Consider the following 25,390-nt stretch of genomic DNA (forward strand, 5'->3'; position numbering starts at 1 on the left):
ATATTCGAGGTTATGAGAACAGGTTGACATTTCGTCAACAAATCTTGTTGAATTTGCCGTTTATCCTTGTCTATCTTATTGTCAGTCTGTATAATTCTATGGTTACCGGAGTTTTAAATAATTACGAAGCCACAGGTATTTTCGCAATGTTAATTAGACAGATTACATTGAAAACATTGCTGCCGTATTTCTGAAATAGTTTTTTGCAAATTTCTCAGTTTTTAATAACAATTAATTTATTTTACTATTTTTTCTGTACTCCTATATCAGCGCCAGACAACACCTCCAGAGGAATGACGCCAATTTTGAATTACCCTGTATGTTCGACCAACACTCGCTCCGGTAAACTGTCGATAAAATCAATCTCTCAAGTCTCAATTACAATTAGAGGACAAGGTGATAGTTCAAACTGAAATGCACTCATCTACTTCATAATTTATTGTTAAGGTGAACTGTTTAAAACTACTATACAAAACAACATATACAAACTTCCTTATATTCATTTTCGTTTATAAAAATTTGCACTTTTGGGTTAAAATATCGCGAAACAACCATAAATGTAACCAGCTTGTCCCGTACTAATTGCAAAAACAATCGGGCAGTTGAACTTATGACTACTTGACAAAATATCACAGCGCTTTTACTCAAAGGGACTGCTGGGTCCACTCACTTCATTTCCAAGGCAGCATAGTAGCTGCCGGACACCAGCCCGAACACGGCCAGAGTCATGATTAAAACGTCCTTAATCAGCCGCCACTGGAACCGGCCCCATCCCTCATCCCAGTCGACAATGATCTCGATCAGTGCCGGCACAAACAGCCCCAATGTGGAGAAGAAAATCGCCCCCACCAGATCGATCAAGACACCCAAATGTTCCCCGCCCGCTGCAGCGATACCTGCAAAAATTCATATATATGTGCTAATTTTCCTAAATACCGCCCTGAATTATTATAGAGCCGGATTAGCCCATGTGTAAAAAAAATGGAAAAAACTGGCTCTTACCAGTGACGAAAATGACCAGGCCAGTTCTCAGCAAAATCTGGGAAATGTTGTGCCGATTTTCGGGAATTCTGTGCTTGATTCGGTTCCATGTGATGTCAAGCGGCACGTAGAACTGCAGCATAAACGTGAAAAAAACGGCAATGGAGATGCTGGCCTGCACTATCTGGGCAGCACTAAACAAATACATTTTGTTGGAAAATCATTCATTCAGTCATCAAATTTCATTTATTTATTTATATCGCATTTGAATCGAATTAGATTAAAATGCCTACCAATTGATGGACTCTGAATCATTGTATTGAACGAACGTGACACCTGCTGTCCTTCGCACAACTAATGGCTAATACGATTTGGGTATGATTCAGGTAGTGTTTTAACCTCCTGAGTCCTTTCAATCGACATTTTAGATTTTTTTTAATTCAAATTGTAATTATTCAGCGCCAAATCCCACGGTAAATTGAAAAAGTGGCGCAGTGCTAAGCAAACGGCTTGGTGCGCCAACCCGACGCACCGGCGCAGTAACTGAGTTCCGTAGTTGGGAAAATATTGATGATTTTTTTTAATTGCTTCTAGATTTATTTTAAGGGCCATTTATTAACAATATTTCTAAAATTTCTTCAATCGGAATGTTCCAATTTTAGCCAAGTTACTCTTTCTTCTAAATGCTCAATTTTCTAAAGTTTCACTTAAAAATGCTGACAAACTTAATGTGTTTTCTGTTGAAAATTATGAAATAAATTTCGAATCATTGGTCGCTTTGTAAAAAGTTTTATAATCCCTTTCCAGCGTCGAATTTGGAACAAAAATCAAATAATTTTCTATCAAAAAACGAACAGAAGCGAAAGTTATTACAGATTATTTGGAAATCTTGTCACGTCTCTGAAGACTGTAGAGTTTGTTAAAAAAGTGGTTTTTTAGTTTTGACTAATTTTGTTTGTTTTACTTTTTACTTAAAAACGCTCTATTTTGTACAGTTTTACTTAAAAATACTGACGATCTGGAGGTCTTTTACGGTTTAAAAATTACTTATAATTAAATTTATAGCTTTGTAAAACTTTTTTTAGCGTCAAAATCGAGACAAAAACGAAAATAAAAATTCATCTCGTTTTTCCCTGAAAATCATTAAGGATTTCTCCAAAACCGATCACAAAACTAAAAGTTTTTAATCTAACACGCGAAAAACCATTATTTTCTGAGGATTTCCTTCTTTGCTTACAATAATGGGGTTGCTGACAATAATGGAAAACCCTTTTCAGCTTCTAATTTGGCACAAATACCAAATAATTTTTTTCAGTTTTTTCTGAAAGTACCTAATTAAGATTATCTGGAAAAAACGATCAGAGAGCAAAAGTTTACAAAAAATTATTTGGAATTCTCCGCCCACATCGCTCTGATGTTCCTTTAAAGTTCCTTTAAATTTTCAGGTCATCCTAGTTTTAACAACGTTTCTATTAAGCATTTTTTTCTACGCAAAAATCGCATTATTTTTTAGTTAAAATACTGACAATCTTCAGGTAATTTCTGTGAAAAATTACAAAATAAATTTTATTGGAACACACTTAACCGCTTTGCAAAATTTTTGGAAAACTTATTGCAGCTTCGAATTATGGACAAAACCATAATACTTAATTCTGGGTTTTTTCCAAAAATATTTCCCTGAACTGAAAAAGCGAAAGTTTATAATCATTTATTTGGAAACTGAGGTTTCTTCACTTTAAGGGCAATATTTGTAAGCAACACTGTCTCCAAACAGAAAAACCGCGGTTTTCCTAGCATTTTCCTGTAAAATTCTGGCAAACTGAATCTTTTATTCAAAAAAATTGAGAGATCGATTTTACAAGAAAACTCGTCGACTTTCTTTGAACTCATTATGTTCTTGGGAAAATCTAGATTACTTTTTGTAGTCGTTTGAACATAGTAGTAAAACGTTACTCAGGCTAGACAGCCAACCTCGGTTCGAATCCCAGCCGTGCATATGCAGATCAAAACCCGAAACCCTCGAGAAACCAGAAATTCGAGTCTGAGTTCAGAAAATTGCAAAAAGACTTTGGGTCTTCTAATTGCAATTTGTTTAGTAGTTTCTGATGCCCCTAGTTTGTTTCTACGCATAATCCACTGTCTCATACATTCTCGTTTTTCGAATTTTCGCCTCAATTTCAAAATAATGATTTCTTCTAACACATCCGCTACTGCATGCAAGAAATCCGCCATTTTGGAAATAGTCTGTCGCGACACAATGTGTTGGTGAGTGTAAACACCTGAACACGTGAATGGTGTCACGGAGTTAGATGTTACGTCATCTATATCACCGTCTGAACGAGCCTTCAGTTGTCACGTCTGTTGGATCGGCACAATTTCGTAATTAAACAGTGTTTAATGAATAGAAGTAACAACTTTAAGTGTAACAACAGACGTGACTCTAAATTAACAATCACCAGTAGCTTATTGTTCCGTCTAGCAAAAATAAATAAAATGGTGTTTTAATGCGCATTAACCCCCTCTATCCAGTGGTGTACTCGCAAACTGTTTTTAAACCACTTAAATGAAAGTGAGAGCAGAAATCAATTAAACCGGTCTTAACAAATCCTGTTATGAAAATTTTGTCAAAATTTGATGAAAGCTGTCAAAGAAACCAAACTTTGAGGAATTATAGACTAGAGTTTTCTCTATTTAAGGTTAAAAGGACAGCGCTCTTTTTTTTTGGTTCCTTCGTGAAATGTTTTTAACGCTCTCGGCAGAATTTTTTGTTTAAAAACCGCTCCGGATGGGTACGAATTGGAATATTTGTCAAAACTTAGTGAAAACCCGCAAAAAAATAAAACTTTGAGCAGTCATAGAGTAAAGTTTTATCTATCTAAAGGTGTGAAAGACAGCGCTCTAACGTTGCTAGTTTCTTCATAAGTCAATTAAACGTCAACAATTAAATGCGCTTTGCAGATTCTCTCGCCTTCAAACCGCTTTTGACAAATGCTGCTTTGAAAATTTTTCAAAATTTTGTCAAAACTGTCAAATAAGTCAAACTTTGATCAGTTATAGACTAGTGTTTTCTCTGTTTAAGGTTGAAAAGACGACGCTCTATCTTCTAGTTTCTTCGTGGCATTTTCTTAAACGCTGTTGGCAAATTTAATTTGTTGAAATTTGGTAAAAACCGCTGAAGAAATCAAATTTTGAGCAATTATAGAACGCAATTTTCTCTATTTAACAATGTAAAAAATGGTGCCCTATCTCTACTAGTTTCTTTGTAGGTCGATTTTCTAATACGCTATGCAGATTCTCTTGCCTTCAAACCGCTCTTGACATATACTGTTTTAAATATGTTGTCAAAACTGTCAAAGAAATGAAACTTTGATGAGTTATAGACTAGTGTTTTCTCTGTTTTAAGTTGAAAAGACGGCGCTCTATCTTCGGGTGAATTTTGGTAAAAACCGCCGAAAAAATCAAACTTTGAGCAATTATAGAGCTCAATTTTCTCTATTTAATAGTGTGAAAAACAGCGCTCTATATCTACTAGTTTCTTTATATATCGATTTTTGAATACGCTTTGCAGATTCTCTTGCCTTCAAACAGCTCTTGACAAATATTGATTTGAAAATTTCGTCAAACCTGTCAAAGAAATCAAACTTTGATGAGTTATAGACTAGAGTTTTCTCTAATTAAGGTTGAAAAGGCAGCGCTCTATCTTTTCTGGTTCCTTTGTGGTATGTTTTTAACCCTCTTGGCAGAATTTCTTCCTTTGAAACCGGTCCGGCAGGGTACGAATTGGAAAATTTCTCAAAATTTGGTGAAAACCGCCAAAAAATAAAACTTTGAGCAGTTATAGAGTAAAGTTTCCTCTATCTAAAAGTGTGAAAAACAGCGCACTAACGCTGCTAGTTTCTTCATAAGTCAACTTTTAAATGAGCTTTGCAGATTATCTTGCCTTCAAACCGCTCTTGACAAATTCTGCTTTAAACATTTTCCGAAATGTTGTCAAAACTGTCAAAGAAGCCAAACTTTGATGAGTCATAGACGAGTGTTTTCTCTGTTTAAAGTCGAAAAGACGGCCCTCTATCTTCTAGTTTCTGCGTGGCATTTTCTTTAACGCTCTTGGCAGATTTAATTTGTTAAAATTTGGTAAGAACAGCCGAAGAAATCAAACTTCGAACAATTATAGAGCGCAATTTTCTCTATTTAATAGTGTGAAAAACGGCGCTCCATCTCTACTAATTTCTTTATAGGTCAATTTTTAAATACGCTTTTCAGATTCTCTTGCCTTCAAACCGCTCTTGACAAATACTGTTTTGAAAATTTTGTCAAAGAAATCATACTTTGATTAGTTATAGACCAGTATTTTCTCTATTTAAAGTTGAAAAGGCGGCGCTCTATCTTCGGGTTTCTTCGTGGCATTTTTTAAACGCTCTTGGAAGATTTAATTTGTTGAAATTCGGTAAAAACGAAACGATTTCGTCGTGGCATTTTTGGTATATACTCTTGGTATCTTTTCTTGCCTTGAAACCGCTCCGGACGGGTAGAATTTTGAAAATTTGTTAAAATTTGGTGAAAACCGTCGAAAAAATCAACAGTCTGAACGAGCCCTAATTGTGAATGACAACTAGAATGTCAAGGTAGTTGAGTTGCTAGGATATGAGCTCTTGTTTCATGGCCTACTGTGGTTTAAAGCAATAAAGTTTAAATAAATCGCCAAGAAAACCAATGTCATCTATTGCGAGTTATATTATTGAAAAGAATAGTCAAACTGATATCTTTTTATATGAGAATATACCGGGAGCGTCATCTTAAAAAGTGAGCTTATGTCCAATAATTTTTTTATCTGACCCCGTATACTTATCCTGAAAATGGCGGATTATTCAATAATCATTATAAAGAAACTATTGCATAAAACATTTTTCTGTATCCATTTTAACTGAGAAAATATAGGGTCATTTTTATATTGGTAATTTTGGAATTTTCCCTGTAACTCTTAAGCCAGCAAAAAATGTACTCAATAACAGGTGAAACAGAAAAACGGGAAAGGGGAGCATTTTATTACAAGTTCTTCACTCTAATTAGTTGAGAGTTGTTTCAATATTTCAACGTTTAGTTTTTCAGTTGAGAGTTTTGACTTGAAACACACTCAAAAAAATGTCCACTCTCCTCTAAAGCCCCAAAAGATTAACGCCAACTTCGACTCGCCCCCTGTACATGATGCATGGTAGAACTTAATTTCAGCAAAAACAACAAACAAATTTTTGGAAAGCTTGACGACGAAGGTGTAAAAAAAGCGAAGAAAGTGTAAACAATCGAAAGGTTTGACGAAGCATTACGACGACGTGCGCTTGATAAAAGCATTCGTTGCGCAACCCATCAGTTCAGAAGATTTTTATCGCCTCAAAACCACTATTTGCTGATTGGCATATTAAAAGGCGGCCAGTAAACAGCAAAAACCTCGAGCGCAAAAACTAATTGACTTCGCTTGAACGGTTCTGCAGCATTTTCCAGCCTTGGCACTTACATTTCGCTCGAAGGCAGGTTCCTCGTGATGGTGGCCTCCGTCGATTCGCCGTACTTGTAATAGCCAAAGAACCCGATGGCTGTGTAAAGGCACACGACAACACTCATTGCCGAGTTTAGGACGCCTGGACAGCCCAAAAATCGCGGTTCTACCATCGAATTCTCCACTGGCATTATGGTGCCGATACCTTCCATGGCGAAAAGCACTGTGCTGAAGAAAGACGGGATGCCTGCAAACGCAAGATTTTCGTCATTTTCGCCTGCCTAATGAGGTGGAAACATTCACCTTCCCAGCCATTGAACATCTTTCGGTCCGCCAGCTGCACTTGGCCAATATCGTAGAAGATGTAGTAGAGAGTGATTCCGAATGCCACAACCATCATGGTGTTGGCCAGGAAGGAAAAAGGCACCAAGTGTTTCAGCTCGCGCACTTGGCAGCAGATAATCAACGGGATGAGAATCATCAGTTTGAAGTACTGGTCCCATGTGGCGGTCTCCGGAAAATAGTAGGAAAAGAGCTGGAAAATTAAAAGAAACCCAAATATTTCCGATTGCAAACCATGTTGATGATGTTACAACATACCTTTGTCATTGATACCGTGATGAACACAATGTAAACAGCATTTCCGCAGTAGTAGGTGAGGACGAGGGCAATCTCGACAAAGTTCCTGAAAAAAACAACATTTTTTGAATGCTTTGTGCCGCCTTGTGTTGCAATGCAGAACCATCAAGGTTCTGGCCGATGCAGAGGCGTAGCGAGGGGTGGGCAACGGGGGGCATCGTGCCCCGGGCGCTACTCAAAGGGGCGCCGAATGGTCCGCAAAACAAAAAAATTCTAGACCGAATTAATTCGAATGAGGGTGGGGGGCGCTAAAAAGGTATTGTGCCCCGGGGGCGAGCTAAGCTTCCTACGGCACTGGGCCAATGGTAAAACTTCCACTTTTCCGAAATTTATTTACTTTTTGGTTAATTTGATTTTTGAACAGCCGTATTCAATCCGCAACGAGCTTTTCAGGAGTATTGGGTGTAACTGACAACAAAATATAGGGTCTTTTCAAAATTGACAATTTTCTTATTTTCCTTTGTATCGCTCTCTTTCTTGTGGCAAAAGGAGCACGGAACCTTTTGGAAAGCACTGACAATCACCCTATAGAAATGTCGAAAGTGGAACATCCTGTATGCAATTCAAATTCTCAATGTAGATCGACCAATTAGCTGACATTCGACCTGTTCTTGTTTGGCTACAAGGCTTGTCGATGGCCTTAATTATGGATTCGGTGAGTACATTTGCAGCCGAAGCCAATACTTAATACAATTGATATGCAAAAACAAGAACGGGTTTCATTTGAACATTATAAGCCTGCGCCGTTTCAATAGCAGAAAATCGCTTCGAGGTTGCATAACGCGAAAATCGAATAAACCATGATCGTCTTATGCGATATTTTACATATAAGCAACTCTTGTGGAATGCAAAATTCAAAGTACTCAAGGCCAGCGTGTGCTCAATTAATTATTAATTAGGATTGCATAAGTTCCATTCCAGCAAAGCGAAGTTCTTGTTTCTTAAATGGCACACCCTGTATGTTAGTCAATAATTGAGTTCGCATCGACATTCTAAACAAATAGTAGAACAATATATTTTTATTCGAATAAAGGACATAAGACAAATAATAAGTTATAATAAATAAAAATACCCAAAAATTAAAGCCGTCAACCCCATATTTCAAATTTGATGTCAATGCCATTTTTGAAATTGTCATGTTTTGACGTTTGTAATTTTTCAAAAGCGTACTTTTGTAAGTATATACAAGTTAAACTTGTGCTGCTTTCACAGTATGGTGTTTGTATAAGATGCATATTTTGTATAAAATTTGCACTCTTTAAAAAAATCGGGTTTTACTTGGGGCAACATCGGCGAGCGCGGAAAAATAGACCATTTGAACGACTAAGAAATTGTATAACCCATTGATTGGGGAGGATACGATACTGAGAAAGTATGGATACTTATTCAAATGAGTAGCAACCAAATCATTTTGCATTACTACTCACATGAGTATTCAGAAAGTATCGATACTTAGTCAAATGAGTAGAATTCTAACCTACTCACAATTTTATTGACTCACTCGATATTGAGTGCCTCTACGTGTCATCGACATTTTTATATACAGGGTGTCCCAAAATTAGGTGGCCAAACTGAAACAGTGAAATGTGTTGTCAAAAATTATATTAATTTTTCAAATCAACATGCATTGAAAAATGCGCCCTAACAGGAACGGCTTCTTGAAGATGGGCCCAGTAGTAGGGATTTTTGCAAATTATTTCTAAACGGTTGAACATCAAAACGTAAATTTTAGGAACTTTAGTCATTTTGATATGCTGAATTTATATCTGAAATTAAAACTGTTAGAATTTCATCATAGACTTATAATTTGGGGGGGGGTAGAAGTACAAAAAAAGCTCTAACTTTTTTCTGATATTATAAATCAATCGGTTTTCTACAAATTGTGGAAATAGCTGAATATAGTATATTACGGTACAAAAGACGAAAGTCGAATTTTCGCCATTGCATGAAATTGACCCCCGAGGAGAAGCCTTCAGTCACGCTGACAGCTAGACTGTCAGGTGACTTGACACTGATTGTCAGATGACTGTTTTGACATTTTTCAAACCGTTTTTTTTCAAAAACTTTGGCGAAAGTACGTACAAGAAAACACTATTTTTTTTCCAATTCAATTCAACCTTAGGTATAGCTGTGTCGCGCTCACAAAAGGCTACCCGCTATTTGTGCTACGACGGTTCTATTTCCAAAGAAACTGGTTCCGGGCTTTTCCAATACTGATCAATTTATTTTAAACAGATTTGGTTCGTTACAACTTGTCTTTTTGTTAAATCAAACTGAAACTTCTCTAAACTGTCAAGAGTCACCAAAACGGAGACTTTTTCTACCTGCTCTCTTAACAATAGTTTCCATAGTTTCCGACAAGCTGTATTCACACTTGGCAATTTTAAAGCCCCTTCAATAATATGATTTATTGTGTGAGCAAAACAGGGCACATCTTTGGAAAAATGAAAAATAGAAAAAATAGTAGCGGATGCATCGGAGCTACTAAAAGTCTGAAAATTACATATAGAGTCACTCTTTTATGACGTTCAGAAATTTGCAAAAATCCTAAAAAAATCCTAAAGAAGAAACGTCAGGTCCCCTATCACAAAAGAAGAGATCGAAAAAGCCATTCTGTCCATGAAGAACAATAAAGCAGCAGGCCCAGACGACATTCACACACGACTGAATATATATTTTTTCTCTATATGTATAAATACACTGGAAATTACTTTACAATTTCTGTAATATCCGTTTTGTTCTAGGTATCTCAGTTTAGGAAATAATGAATCGTTTCCATTCATAAACGCGACCCTGTAGATTAATTTGAAAATTTATCAAATTTAACATTTGAGCAAGTTCAGCCCTGACTGGCTTGCTTCAGCCTTGCCCCAACGTGGAGAAACTTACACTACATTGTATGAGGCATAAAGCGGCCCACACACACGGCAATCTGAAGGGTAGGTACAATATGCGGGGTCCCTGTAGATTGTCACGTGTGCAGTCCAATTGGGTCAATTTTTTAACGACTTTCCGATATCGGCCAGTTGGTTGTTCACAGGATGCAATTCCCTGTAAATCGTATGGTGTGTGGAAAAGTTGTTTTTTCAGTGGTACACGAGGTTTGTCAAAAAATATGAATTTTATGACTATTAAGCTATCTACTGTTTCAATTTTTTTGGCGCCTTGGAGGAGCCATACGCATAGCATAAAACAATTATAAATTGGGACCAGTGATTGCAACGTCTAGTGGCTATACCCAATTCCTGTACAGATTGTCCCCTGCAGATCACCATGTGAGTGGACCGCTTAAGCCGAGACAAGATTTGACTTTTTCAAATTTCTTAACGGCAAGACTGGAAAGAAACTTTAAGAACTTTCAAAATGATGCAATTAAGAAGTTTCAATCTTGATTAGTTCAGAACATATCGGTTTTCAAACGAAAGATTGCATAACAACAACTTAGAATACTTTAAAAAAATATCTCAACTGCAGAAATCAGTTTATGTTTTTCCATGTGGAGAGTGAAGTTATTGCTGCAAATGGTGCGAATTTTTGTTTGTGGAGTTTTTCGAATTGAGGATTTTATAGCGGCAAGTTGTTTTCAAGATGCAGTTTTTAAAAAATTAGAAAACTCCCTTAATAGCAGAATGGAAGTCACAATTTATTTATTTACTGCAAAATTTTAGCTTTCATCCAGTGGAATTTCAGATTTCCATCTCAATAAGTTTGGAATTTGGAATATGTCAAAAACAGGCTTGCACGTGCAGAACAACAATATGTAAATGTGTTTCGCATACTAGTTGTAAAATTTTCAAAATTTTCTCAACATCAGGATTTAGTTTAAAAAATATCCCCATTAATAGTGCAGTCTTTAGTAAACATGGTCAACGTTCAATCTATAATTTTGTAGAATTTCAACAAGCGGCTAGCGTAAAGAGGTGTGACCTCTTAGCGTTTCAAATAAGTTTGCGAATGTTTTTTTAAATGCTCCAACGGCAGGAATAATTTGAATTGTTTTCTTGAAGAGAGTGAATTTTTATGGGCTAAATCGATCGTGCATTGATAAACTTTCAATCTCAGTTTGTTTAAAAACTGGAATTTTTCAAAACAATGTTTGAATAATGACAACTCACACAACTGTTAAGCAGGAAGTTTCAACATTGTTTAAAAATCTCTCAATTTGTAGTGACTGTACAACACATTTTTTGCTACGAATCTTACAAAAGTTACCATCTTGGTTGGTTTAGAATGTGTAACTTTTTGAATAAAGACTTGCATAATGCCTATACAAAGGTTTTAGGCGGAAGTTTATAAAATATCTACTGGAACTGCCCAAACAAACCTGTTTAGACAGAAGTTGCAGTTTGCCTGAGAAATGCTTGCATAATGCCAACCCAGAGATTTTTTGCTATATTTAAGCCATCTTCTTCAGAGATCCACAAGGGACAACAGAGTGGTTTCAGTTTTAAATGTAGTAAATAAAAATCAATTCATAGTCGTCAATAAAAAGAATTCAGTTAGTCATTAATATTAAGCAAAAGAATAAGTAAAAGCAAAAATAAAGTAGAAAGGGCAAAATAATAATATTTTAAAAAATTTGGTTAACAATATTTTTTTGGTCTAACTAAGAGCATGTAGAATGTTCATCCATTTTGCCTAGGTTCCTTTGCCACCCAGTATGAAACTTTATCTGACATATTTTTTGCAAAAACACGAACTAACCGAAAAAAAATCGGGAAAATGACGCTTCAAACAGAAATCGATTCTCTTGCAGCAATCCGAATTTATCCAGTTTAAAAATTGGTCCAAATTTCTCCATGTGTCGGTTATTTTGTTGAGCAATTTAGATTCATTAAGAAGTCATTAACATAGGAAAACCGAGAAACTGGTATAAAGCAAGATCAAATATTTTGGCAAAGGACAAAGCGATGTTTTTAAAAAACGAAGTTAAAAATATTAACAAACAATGACATAAAGAATAATCTTTGGTATCAATGAGAGACGCAATGATAAATTAGGTCACGTATCAATGAAGTTAGTCTTATATTAGCCCAGAAATTTTTTAACTTCCAAAAAAAATTGCACTAGAAGAGGTTTTCGAATACCAAATTAAGTCTGTATGTATGGGAACTCGGAAATAATGTTTTGCTGATAAGGAAATAATTTTGCTTATTAGTCTATTTTTGTATTTGAACAAGGCCTAATTTTTCAATTACTAGTACCTAAATGATTTGGTGTTAATTATTTTTCATTTTTTAGTAAGATGTTGCTGTAGGCTTCTCTTAAATATTCAGCATCATTTCTAAACATCACTGAGTCATTAATCTTGATCAAAATTAATTCGCTTAATAGTCATAAAAATCATATTTTCTGACAAACCTCGTGTACGACTGAAAAAAATTGATCTCTGATGACTGTATTTATGATTTTGGAACATGCAGAAGTTTTTATGAAAAGTAACTTTATCATAAAATAAATAATTAAAATTTCCCATAGGGACTACCGTAAAAATAACAAAACTTGATGTTCATCATAGATATGTGCAATTAGATACCTGAACGTACTTTTCAACTCTAAGCAAGTTTTCTTAATAACAATTTTCGATATTGTCAAAAATTAAGGTACTTTATTTTTGGGAAAAATTCATACTTTCTGATATACCTCGTATACCACCGAAAAAAAATATATCTGATGCTCGCATTTTAGGTGTTGGACCAAGCAGAACTTTTTATGAAGAATAAGTTTTTTCGAAAAACTGATCATAAAAAAGTTTCCCATATGGTGCGAACCTAAGTAGACACACAGTATTTCAAAAGGTTGCTCTAACTTTGTCTGATAGTGTATATTTCCATACAGTGGCGTAGCAAGCTTAACTCGCGCCCGTGGCACAATGGCACCAACCGTCATGGCCTCCATTGTCCTACAACTTCTACGCGAGTTCTAGATGGCGGTACAGACTAATACACACGCACGAGGATCTACGACCTGCGTATAAGTTCAGCAGTTTTAGAGCAAAAAATTAAGATCATACTTCACAGGATCATTTCTGTAGTATATCTTCACATACTCTCTTCTCACAAGATGAGTTTTCGCAACCACGAGGAAGAGACATAGTCTCATTTCCTGAGCGTGAGATATGGCTCTGATTTATCTTATGGATTAATCTGTAGTCTTCGATGATCGTTCGACCTGGTCTTGTACGGGGTATGGAAATGAGTCAATCTGAGTGGTTGCTTTTTGAAGAAATAAATTTAAGCTTTTAGTGCAGATATAACATGGTGGGTGGAAAGTTAGGTTTCTAGGTAATAGTAGTATAGAAATTTCTAAACGAAAATAACGATGTTTAGGAAGAATCTTGAAATAGTTTCCTTAATTATACATATAAGCATTACTGTATGTAATCCGTGTCAAATAATTTCGATATTTGGAGAACTTTGGGAGCAATCTATTATATTTCAATGTTCAACAAATGTTCTTAGATTTTTGGGTGATGATCGTCAGTTACTGAGTTTTTTTAACTTTGCTTGTTTTTGTTCCGTATTGCCACTGTGATGTTATTTGGAAGTATATATTTGTTCGTCATATAAGTCAAGTTTATTTTTTCCATACTTGCTAACATTAATAGGTATCCTTTACCTTTGCCACTACTGCCACTAATTTACCACAACATAAGTCAATGACATTAAAACTTAAGCTTAAATTAATTTTTCAAGTCAACAAAATAATCTGTTTTTATTTTGTATTAAGCTAATTGAAAATTTGACAATGCATGAAACTGTTTTTCTCGCAGGGCTCCAAAGCTTGTCAATATTTCAAATGTGTTCTTTGGCAGATTTCCGTCATTTATCTTCATTGAACTCGTGGTTCAAAACATCGCCTGGTTGTTAGATTTACAACTTGAATTGTTTAAACTAACTGAAAGAACTTAACACATTGTTAATTATCGATCAATCACCTTTTCCCAGAAACAAAGCATTTTTCATGTCATTTGAAGTCCCTGTCTTAACTGACAGGGACTTCTGTCAAAATACATGATACAACGAAAACAAGGTAGGATATTTCGTCAATTTGCGTGACGTCATGTGGTACTCACTGAAGTGTTGGGAGTGTGGTGCTATTTTCCGGTCTGATGAATGTTATTAATTATAGCTTATTTAGACTGCCACATTCCATTATTTTTTTTACACAGTGTGCGGCACTTAAGATGGAAACACTCCTGTATTTTAGTTATTTTTAGAAGCAAGGTTTTCAGTTTAGGTACAGAGGTAGAATGTTATGATCTTAATTGTTTAGGGTACCCATTTCTACCTTCAGATAAAAACCCAGCTTACTACGACTTTACGAATAGGGGCAATTTGTTATATTTTGCGATGCGTTAGAGATATCGGAAAAAGTTACTAGAGATAGTTGTTCACCATGTTATTTTAACGGTAAATACCGAGTTTCAAGTCAAAAGTCAACTTTTGGCATTCTTTTAAATTTTTACGCAGTCCGAATTTTTTAATCAGTATTCACTAGAGAGCCATGGAATCAAATTAGCCGCGTCTTATAATTGTCAATTTGACATTAATTGCGTCAGCGCGCTGACAAAATGCCTATTGAACATCTCAGTTTAAGGGAGAAAATAGAAATAATTAGATTATTTGGTGATGGAGTTCGAAGTAACCGACAAGCTGCGGAAGAATTAAATATGAGACATCCACAGAGAAATCCTATTAGACATAAAACTGCAGCAGGGTTGCGTTTCACTCAAACTAGAAGTGTGTTGAACAGTCCGCTTCACGCTCAACTTCGGAATCGAACACATAATGATGATTCCATCATAGCTTCAGTTCGTGCCAATCCTCAAATGAGTTTACGTCTGAGGGCTGTTGAATTAAATGTAAGTAAAGACAAAATTAGAAGATGCCTGGTTCGTCATAAAATAAAGCCGTTCGAACCAAAATTTCTGCACACGTTGAGAGAAGGTGATGACTTGAAACGATTATAATATTGCTTGTGGGCCCAAGGAAATTTTTTAAATGATAGATTTTTTTAAAGAAAAATTGTGATTACGGATGAGGCTACGTTGACTATCAATGGGATGGTATCTTCTCAAAACTGCAGATACTGGTCTACAGAAAATCCTCATTGGGTTATTAACAGCAAAAGTCAATACACACAAAAAGTTCATGTGCGGTGCGGAATTTTAGATGACAGAATAATTGGTCCGTTATTCTTCTACACTACCTTAAATGCTGAGCTATTGCTCAATTTTTTTAATAATGAATTATGGGATATTATCCAGGATCTGCTTATCTACGTGCGGCAAGAAATGCTTTTCCAACTAGACGGCGCATCTATTCATAACTCCGGGATTGGCTAAATCGATACTTTCCATTAAGATGAATTGGCAGAAAATGCTCTTTTGAACAGTGGCCCCCTCGCTCTCCTAACCTTACGCCAATAGGTTTCTATTTCTGGGGTACTATCAAGAATAAGGTTTACAAAGTAAGGCCTCAAACTCGAGAAGAACTATGTGAGAGAATAAGACAAGCCTGCCGTGAAATAAATGTGGCTGAACTTATGAGAGTTGCCAATAACAATCGCAAACACATTGAACAGTGCATCAGGCTTGAAGGTGGACTAGTTGAAGCAGACAACATTCGATAATACTAATTTTTTGCTTGAATTTTTCTGTTTCTTTTCTTATCTTGTTGAATAAATCATGTATTGTTGCATTTTTCGCTGCTTTAGTGAAAGCTTCGGACTTCGCGTAAAAATAAAAAAAAAACGTCAAAATTTGACTTTTGACTTGAAACTCGATATTTACCGTTAAAATAACATTCTGAACAACTTTTGCTAGTAACGTTTGCGCATTGCCCCTATTCGCAAAGTCGTAGTAGGCTGGGTTTTCATCTGAAGCTAGAAATGGGTACCCTAACCAATTAACCTCATGACGTTCTACCTCCGTACCGAAACTGAAAACTCTGCTTCCAAAAATAACTAAAATACTGGAGTGTTTCCATCTTAAGTGCGACACACTGTATAATTCTTCGTTTAAATTATAAATTGCTTTGCAATGGGTTATGCATTTTTTTGCAAAATAGATAAATTTTGCAGGCTAGGAGCAGTAAGAGCAAAGGCATTCGGCCATAACTTGCTTAAAATAATGTATTTTGGAAACGTGAACGACGAATGATGATGAAATGACACTTTATTTCCAGCTTTAGAGCGTTTCGTATCACTATTGCAACCGTAAACTTCACACCGTATTTTTATATTACTGAACTCACTCTTAACAGTAGGAAACAATCTAAAGTAAACTTTCCAACCACAGACTACTATTTTTTTTAACCAAAAATGGTTTACAAAACTGCCACACATTCATAGGGTGAACGCTATTTCACGAATAACACTGGCAACTCAGCAAACTAAAGCGTTGACAATCAGAGATTTTGTAAAGACTTCTTCAGGGTATTTTCCTTCACGACAAGCTGAAATCAAGTCCCAAACACGATTTTGAAAGCATTGAGATATACAACACTGGAAACCATATCCTCATTTAAGTTTCCATTTTTGAACTATTGTGTTTTAAAAATCAATAAAAATCTGCCTAGGTTACACACATTTTAGTTGAGATCAGTTCAATTTACAAAGTGAGAACCAAAATAGGAAGATTTAACGGTAATACCTACTTTACCCCACGATCTGTTACCCACGATACCTTTCGGATAGATTTACTACCAGTTTTAAGTAAGTTGCCATGCGACTTTTGGGCGATATTTCTCAATTTATACTTTATTTTTTGAAACGTTTTTTTTAGTTTTATAGTTTATAATTAGAAAATTTGGTTATGCAAACATTTGTTATTCATAAATTACCAAAAATACTCTTTGGAATTGTCGTAAAGATAATAGGGATCGCCAGGATTGCGACTGCCGCCACAGAAATTCCGTTTTGGGGGGATAAATGAGCTCATCCTGGGCGACAATTCGATACTGCTCAACCATGTTGCCAAACTGCCACCAAAGTCGAAAATCTCAATCAAAACACACAAAAAGGGTAATTAATTCAAAGTTAAAATACGTTCATACAGAAAATGGTAGCGCAGTGTCAGTGAAGGTGAGCAAATCTCAAAAAATAGAAGTTTCGTAAAAATGATTTTTGGAAAAACTATTTGTGTATTTGGAAAGGCACCGGACAAAAAAAGATACTAAATAAAAGGTAGTGCAAAATCAACCTTGAAATAAGTAAGCTAAGAAATATGCATAGGGAAAATTAACAAAATATAAAGATAAAATAAGAAAGACACCGTTCTTTGTTCAAAAATGTCTTAACTTTTAATAGTAGTTTTCGATACAAGGCCGAAAAGTGTCCCGAGACGAAGTCGAGGTGAAAAATTTGTATTGGCGAGATCAAAAGTCCAAACTCCCCCTGGTGGCTAAAATTATAACTACACGTTAACTAGTAATTTGACACTTGTTTTGTTGACATTGGTGTTTGTGATTTGTTTCGTTTCGTTCTAATCAACGTTTGCTAGATTGTAAGGAAATCGAAACAGATCGAAAGTATCGTGTGTAAGTATTGTTTTATGTTATAGATGTCATCAATTTCAATAAATAGACAAGTCTGACAAGTCTCAACTGTCACTCGACAACGAGTAATTTGACGTTTCGCAGCGCCACCACCGGTAGTTTAACTCGCGAATTGGCACGCCAGCGCAAGAGCAGAACCATCATGGCGGCCTTTGATTTGTTTTGAAATTGGTGAATTTCAGAGGGTGAAAAGTTGCGGAAAGCGGCATTTTCACGCAAAATCTATAGAAAAAATGCTGTTTGTTATGAGATTTTCTATAAGGTGAGCATAATGGGTAAAGCGGCAGGACTGGTATCAGATCGTTGTGTAAATAATGACCGATTTAACTATATATACCTTAGCAAAGTATTGCTCTATTTCCAAAACAACATCGCGTCCCAGCTCCTGATTCAAATGAATTCCAGAAATCCTACATTTTTATTTGAAATTTCACTAAAGTTGGAGTTATAAGTTTTTAGTGCCGGGAAATTCGATTTGCGTGTCGAAATATAAGCGTAGTTCTGAGGTACCTGCTAGAGCGCGCTGTGCAATCGATAATGTTTGATGATTTTTTTACCACAACTGAAATGAAAATTTACCTAGGAATTTTAAATAACGCATTTGCCAAACTGTTTGTTTGTAAGGTGAAGCAAGCCACTTTTCTTCCAGAAATCAACCCGTTTTCGAAATATTACCGAGTTAATGAATCAATCATTCGTTAATTTACGGATACTGAACAATTTTAAATTTACTTATGTATCTAGTAATTAGGTACCCGAAGAAAATGTCACCATTTACCTCACTGYCTTTTCTTATTCCTTTATTTAAATATTGTATTATTCGAAATAAAGTAAGTTCTTAGTTCTTAYGGTTTCAACTACGCCGTAATGTTTTTTTGTAAACGTTCCCGGCGCGATTCTGTTTCGTCCTAAACCGTATCTTTCAACGTAAAGTCTAAGGGATTWAGATCGGGGCTACGAGCTGGCCAAAAATGATCGCCACTTTTCACGATTTCTGCATCATTGGATAGAGCACCAAATGGGCTTTTGCCAGGTGAAGCATCCATAATAGAGTGTTTTCACAAAAAAAGCGTAAATTTCAATAAAGTATTAGTTTTGCATGTTTTTTACATTGCAAAATCGATACGTACTTGATGCCGCTTTCTTCCTATTGTTGTTACAGCTACAGAAACGTGATTGAATTAATTGTAGTTTTCAAACACACAAAAAAAGGAAATTTGAATCATACAGTTAGGTGCTAGATTAGGCCAAAATTTCATGCTTTCCTTCGCGTTTTTCCTCATTTCTCGGGAACAAAATGAGCAAGAACGCTCATTGCTGCACCACGGGTTAGAGCACTAAATGGACCTTTTACCTACTAGGTGAGGTATTGCTTGGGAAATGTTGCCACTTTCATTTTTTAGGAAAATATGAAATTAGGGAGATTCTTACGGAAAACATACGTTGGAAAACAATACGTTGAGCTCTTGGGAAATGTTGGTGGTTTCACAAAAATGCACAAATTTCAAGAATCGCCACCCATGACTTGGCAGCATCTCAAAAACCATTTTAGCTGAAGATTCTGTTTTGCTCTGTGATTCAGATAGCGAAACGTGAGTTAGGAATTACTGTAAATTTTTTCACACATAGTGAAATTTAAATCATCACCCATTTAGGCGCAACATGGCGCAATTTTCGTGTTTTTGCCGATTTCTCAGGACAACAGCTTGAGCCGGAACCCTCATTTTTGCACCACTTGTTAGAACAGTAAATGATGCTTCTACGATGGGAAGTACCACAGGAAAAGTTACTACCATACTAAAATATGTGGTCAATTTTTTGTAAAAGTCCACGAGCAATCCATTCACGTTTATTTCACATAAAACAGATCCTTTAAGTGACCACCAAAGTAAAAATATAAGGGATTCAGATCAGGGCTACGATCTGGCCAAGAAAATGGACTGCCGCAAACCACCCACTTGCATCGAAATAGTTTATGCCGCAAATTTCGATTTTTGTTCCAAAAATCGTAAGTACTTTTGATCATTTAGACGACCTGCAATTTATATGTTCCAGTTCTAAAATCGCTTAAAATTCAACATAAAAACAGTCTGACAAACGCGTTATTTAAAATCGCAAGACAGCTTTCCATTAAAAAACTATTGATGAAGAATAACCAAAGAGCATAGCGTGCATAACGCCCTCAGCAAGTGCTTTAAGAATAGGTTTCAATTCGAATTTCCCTCCATCAAAAATTGATGACCAGTATTGATGCCAATATAGCATAAAAAATCGAAGTCTCTTGCGCAAAACTGACATATTTGGCAAAAGCCTTGGAGCTTTAAAAAAGACATGAATCAATAGAATCCAACATTCTCACAGAAAAAATTCAAGTTCTGTATAGGTAAACAAAGAAGAATGACTTAAGAAAAACCTTCGCTTTTCCCCTAAGAACATTTCAAATTGCCGCAATCAGGAAGTTGTTCTTGTTGTTGTTGCAACCGTTTGCATCACCCTTCGGTGCCTTTCACTATCAAAACCAATGTGTTCCACTACATGAGACCAATTGTGATACAATTTAATAGCGAAATAAAAAAAAATAGCGGCGGCTTAATGGGCAGGAAATATTTCCCAATTTGGAAAAACCGTTTATATATAAACAGGCGAGTAAATTAACGGACAAGACCTGCCTGATTAATGCAAACCGCGAGCGAAACACAAATATAAAGCTGATAAATGAATATGTAAAATTATTGAAATTGGTCTTTTTGCGGGGAATAACAACAAACTGTGTGGTTTGGGTTAACCAGAATCCCTGATGATGGCATTTGCCTGGCAAGTTCAATCCGTGACCATTTATGTGTGCCAAGGGCGAAATATTATAAAACCCGTTGCCATTGAATTTCAGTAAATTACCACTGTTTAAGCAAAGTAAGCGCAAGTTCTCCTACTATCAGCGGCGCAATAAAGATTTTGGAATTGTTGTTGCTGCAAATGTTTCCACTTACTTGGCAAATCTGGACCAGGGCCTTAAAGGCTTGGGGCCCGTCCTGAAAGCTTCTTCAGCCGTATCCGCGAACCCCAAACTGGGAAGTTTTGACTTGGCGCAAACCTTATGAGAGGCTCGCACCTGAAACAAAAAAGAACCTCGATCACCTTTTGCTCGCACCAGCAGCAAATGCACGGCTGTAATTTTGGCGGTCAAGTCTGAGCCCGGCTCTGGCAATTCCAATTACTTTGGAACCTGAGCATTCAAAAAATGCCCGAACAACAACGCCAAAAAACCGAGCCCCAGCTTATTAGCGTGCAATAAGGATAATGGCCGGGTTCTTCAAGTGAGGCGCTTCATTCCAAAACAATTACTGCTCAAGGTGAAATTCGCGGCTAAATTCTTCGCCCAGTGTTTGTTCGACTGTTTGATGTAAACTTACCAGGATATGGATAGTGTGGGTGCACAGCAAACCGATAATGATGGTACCAAACAGTCCCACCAGCAATCCCGCGCTCTTAAAGGCTCGTGGAATGGCCAGAATGCCGGTACCCAGCGAGCTTTTCAACAAATGTATGAGGGCGCCGGAAAAACTGGAAAAAAACAATTATTTGATTATCACGGTACATCAAGTATGGCATTGAAGGCAATGTGGCCTTAGTGCGGCTCTGCGCGTCAATTTGATAGGGTTGTAGCAACAAGCAATCTATACTTGGGTCAAGAAATCCTTGCATACAAACGGCAACTCACGTTCTTCGAGCCGAAAAATTCGTTTTACAGAGAGGAAGAATGTAAATTCAACTAAATTAAAAGATTGTGCTAAGACAAACCTTTTTAATCAATTACCGGGATCCGCCCTATCTTGGTTTTGAAGAAACTCAGTTTGAAAAATTCAAGAGCAAAAATGACCCGAAAACTGATGAAGTTTCCATTATCCGCCACCATTTCTTGATGATATCGGTCCTGGAAAGCTTTAACCAAGCGAACGGAATTTTACTTGAAAATATTCAAGCGGAAAATTGTCGAAAAATAGAGCATTTGTCAAAGTTTAAAAATTCATATCGGAAGCATTAACAAAGGGAATGAAACCAAATTGCCGAAGAATATGAAGAAAAACCCTCGTAATGGGCTGCTGAAATCCGCTTAGAAATGTATGCACTGATTATGATTAAATCCACTAAGAAAGATTTAAGTGGAAAAATGGTCTATACAGAAAATCGAGCAAAGTTTAAAAATTAATATGGGAAGCATTCACCAAGGAAATGAACTCAAATTACCGAATAATATGAAGAAAACTCTCCTAATGCGCTGCTAAAATCCGCTTGCAACTTTCTGGTCTAGTTATAAACAGATCCACTTAGCGGAAAAATGGTCCAAACAGAAAATTTGTCAAAGTTTAAAAATTCATATCGGAAGCATTAACCAAGAGAATGGAACCAAATTACCGAAGAATGTCACGAAAAAAACACTTAATGCGGAGCTGAAACCGGCTTAGAAATTTCTGACCTCGTAATGAATAAATCCAAGTGGAAATCTAGACAGAAAATTGGTCAAGTTTAAAAATTCATATCGAAAGAATTAACCAAGAGAATGAAACCAAATTATCCAAAAGTATGAAGAAAAACACTCTTTAATACTCAGCTAAGATCCGCTTACAAATTTCTGGCCTGATTATGAATACATTCACTTAGAAAGATTAAAGCGAACAATTTATCGAAAGACAGAAAATTTGTCAAAGTTTAAAAATTCGTATAGGAAGCATTAACCAAGAGAATGAAGCCAAATTACCGAAGAATATGAAGAAAAACTCTCACAATGCGGTGCAGAAATCCGCCTAGAAATTTCCGACCTGGTTATGAACAAATTCACTTAGAAAAATTCAAGTGGAAAAGTGGACAAAAGACAGACTAATTTTCAGTTTAAAAATTCATATCGTATGCATTAACCAAGAGAATGAGACCAAATTACTGAAAAATATGAAGAAGAAGCCTCTTAATACGCTGCTAAAATCCACTTACAAATTTATGGCCTGTTTATGAATACATTGACTTAGAAAGATTCAAACGAACAACTTATCGAAAGACAGACAATTTGTCAAAGTTTAAAAATTCGTATCGAAAGTATTAGCCAAGAGAATGAAGCCAAATTACCGAAGAATATGAAGAAAAACTCTCGCAATGCGGTGCAGAAATCCGCCTAGAAATTTCCGGCCTGGTTATGAACAAATTCACTTAGAAAAATTCAAGTGGAAAAATGGACAAAAGACAGACAAATTGAAATTAAAAATTCATATCGGAAGCATTAACACACATTAAGACAACGGAACCAAATTACCGAAGAATATCAAGAAAAACTCTCGTAATGCGCCGCTGAAATCCGATTAGAAATTTCTGGCCTGGTTATGAATAAATCCACTTAGAAAGATTCAAATGGAAAAATTGCCGAGACAGGAAAATTATTGAATGATTAAAAATTCACAACGGCAGCATTAACCAAGAGAATGGAACTAAATTACCAAAAAATATCAAGAAAACCCCACTTATGCGGTGCTGAAACCAGCCTAGAAATTGCTGACCTTGTTATGAACAAATCCAAGTCAAAAGATTGAAGTGGAAAAATGGTCTAAATAGAAAATTCGTCAAAGTTTAAAAATGTATATCGGATTCATTAACCAAGGAAATTGGACCAAATTATCGAAGAATATGTAGAAAATCTTTCATAATGCGCTGCTAAAATTCGCTCAGAAATTGCCGGTCTAATTATGAACAAATTGGCTTGGAAAGATTCAAGTGGAAAAAAGGCCTAGACAGCAAATTTGTCTTAATGTCATATCGGAAGCATTAACCAAGGGAATTCAAATTGAAATTGAAGAAAAGAAATATTCAAGCGGAAAAATGATCGAGACAAAAAATGTGTCTTAAAAATTCATATCGGAAGCATTAACCAAGAGATTGGAATCAAATTGCCGAAAAATATCAAGAAAATCCCTCCTAATACGCTGCGGAAAGCTGGTTAACGATGCCTAATTTGGTTATGAATAAATTCACTTAGAAAGTTCCAGTGGAAAAATAGTCTAAAGACAGAAAATTTGTCATAGTTCAAAAATTTGAACGTGTTTAAAAGTAGCAAATTAAGCATCGATGCGAAAGGATAAAACATATATTCAAAATTACAACTTTTATGGAAAATTTAAACCACTAATTTTAACTGATTTCCCCGTACTGTTGCCGTCGATTTATGTGGGTAAAGATTTGACGGTCCAACTATAGATTCCCGTGTCGCCCGCATAAAACCCCAGTGAACAGGGCCGTCTTTGCAAAAAAATCAAACATTGCATTGGGCAAAAACTTACCTGTTTGGATGGACGAGATTTCGGTGCTCGTAAGGATTATAGTCGGTCGCCTCGACCTTTTCAGGCAACCCAATGGGCACTTTGATTTGGTCATTGTTTGTCAAAGTGGCTCTAAACAAACGAGCAAATTGCGATCAAAAGTTTTGCTTTATGTATATGTTGTTATATCGTCACTTACGTTGAACTGAAGTTGTCAATGGTAAAAGTGGATGGATACTTTTCCTTTTTTTCTGATGCCATTTTCCAAACCTGCAACAAACAGGTACCGTATAAAAGTCCCCAGGCAATAAATAAAGCGTAGATCAAACAATCGCTAATAGAGCGACAAATTCCGCAATGTTTATTTGTTAATTGGGATAATTGAATGAATAAATAAACGGGTAATAAGGTGTTTGCAATCTACAAGAGTATCGGCCCGATATTGTTTAAATGCCACAAATGACGCACTTCTTCTTGAGAACCGCTTTTGTTCCAACAGTGAGAACATTGAGTAGACCATGGCGTAATCAGTTTTCAGAAAAAAGGTGCAATTTTACAGCGAGTGAAGGCAGTTTTTCCAAACTCCCGATTTGTAAATTTTGAAAAATTCGGACAAACATCGGCTTCTAACTGAACTGGCAAGATTAAAGAACAATGCAAAAGTGAATGTCTGGGATTTCAATAATCTGTTGCCGATAATAGGGGGCGATTGCTAATTTATTGCCTATTGATTCGAAATGTGTCGAAATTATCCTGTTAGCTTGTGAAACAGTTTCAAATCAAACCTCTCACGGTAAAATATATGGTAGGAAAAACACTAAACTGTAGGTCGGAATACCTGTGAAATTCGAAGCTCGTTCATATCAAGGATTTACTTATTCATCAGCCGAAAAAGGAAATTTTACTAATCGCACATTAAACGGATCTTAATTTGAATAAGTATCGCAAAATTCCAGCACTTGATGCAACAATGAGCGCTTCGCAACGGAAATTGGGCAATTTCATTGCTCATTTCAGTTTTTGCCAAGCGATTGAATAATGGGCATCCTACATTAACTTTCATTTCAGACATAGGAACATCTAGTCAGTTCCAACAGTAAAACAATTAAAATGTAAATTTTTGGTGGCTTATTGCAACCCACCTGTCTAAGGTCCAAGGGAGCGCGTCAGCAAAACTGGTGCTAAAACGTCCTTATCATCGGCAAACAAATTAGTCAAATTACGGTTGGCGCAACCAGATGAAGAACCCACTGACACGATAAGACACATACACACATCAAGTTCTCGAAAAGCTAATCGTCAACAAACGCGAGGTAAAGCGGCAGTAAAAGTTGCCGAAAGGTCGAAGAGTTGGAACCAGCGCGATTTTAACAGAACCAAGACATACTAAAGCATTTTCGCGACAGGTGTAGGCTTAT

At 36.2% G+C, this 25,390-nt stretch overlaps 1 protein-coding gene and 1 non-coding gene across 4 annotated transcripts; one reads left to right on the forward strand and one right to left on the reverse strand.

Annotated features, from left to right (window-relative positions):
- Window positions 1–423: 423 nt before the first annotated feature.
- Window positions 424–25,390, reverse strand: LOC109540757 (proton-coupled amino acid transporter-like protein CG1139). 3 transcript variants are annotated; one of them, XM_048661078.1, is made up of 10 exons: window positions 25,115–25,390; window positions 24,172–24,242; window positions 23,994–24,104; window positions 21,084–21,234; window positions 20,661–20,782; window positions 7,076–7,160; window positions 6,779–7,010; window positions 6,494–6,722; window positions 1,003–1,175; window positions 424–896 (listed from the first exon to the last, which is right to left on the reverse strand). In XM_048661078.1, exons 2-10 carry the CDS (start codon window positions 24,231–24,233, stop codon window positions 667–669), a joined length of 1,395 nt encoding a protein of 464 aa, XP_048517035.1. In that variant the 5' UTR covers window positions 24,234–24,242; window positions 25,115–25,390; the 3' UTR covers window positions 424–666. The 3 variants fall into 3 exon arrangements, with proteins under 3 accessions (XP_048517035.1, XP_048517032.1, XP_048517041.1); XM_048661075.1 differs by lacking the exon at window positions 25,115–25,390 and adding an exon at window positions 24,811–24,849; XM_048661084.1 differs by lacking the exons at window positions 1,003–1,175; window positions 25,115–25,390 and adding an exon at window positions 24,811–24,849.
- LOC125502700 lies at window positions 13,118–13,327 on the forward strand. Its single transcript, XR_007280481.1, has one exon. It is a non-coding gene; the product is annotated as a small nucleolar RNA U3 (small nucleolar RNA).

This window comes from Dendroctonus ponderosae, unplaced genomic scaffold (assembly GCF_020466585.1).
Source record: "Dendroctonus ponderosae isolate FM_Combo_2020 unplaced genomic scaffold, Dpon_F_20191213v2 Dpon_F_20191213_1, whole genome shotgun sequence".
In the NCBI taxonomy this organism is placed as follows: domain Eukaryota; kingdom Metazoa; phylum Arthropoda; class Insecta; order Coleoptera; family Curculionidae; genus Dendroctonus; species Dendroctonus ponderosae.

What these genes read in the sequence shown, in the direction of transcription:
- LOC109540757 (XM_048661075.1), bottom strand. Translation starts at nt 24,834, where the DNA reads ATGAACGAGCTTCGAATTTCACAG. An exon ending in ATTGACAACTTCAGTTCAAC is followed by an intron (nt 24,105 to 24,171) that starts GTAAGTGACGAT and finishes TCGTTTGTTTAG; the next exon opens with AGCCACTTTGACAAACAATG. An exon ending in AACCTGCCTTCGAGCGAAAT is followed by an intron (nt 1,176 to 6,493) that starts GTAAGTGCCAAG and finishes GTATTTGTTTAG; the next exon opens with TGCTGCCCAGATAGTGCAGG.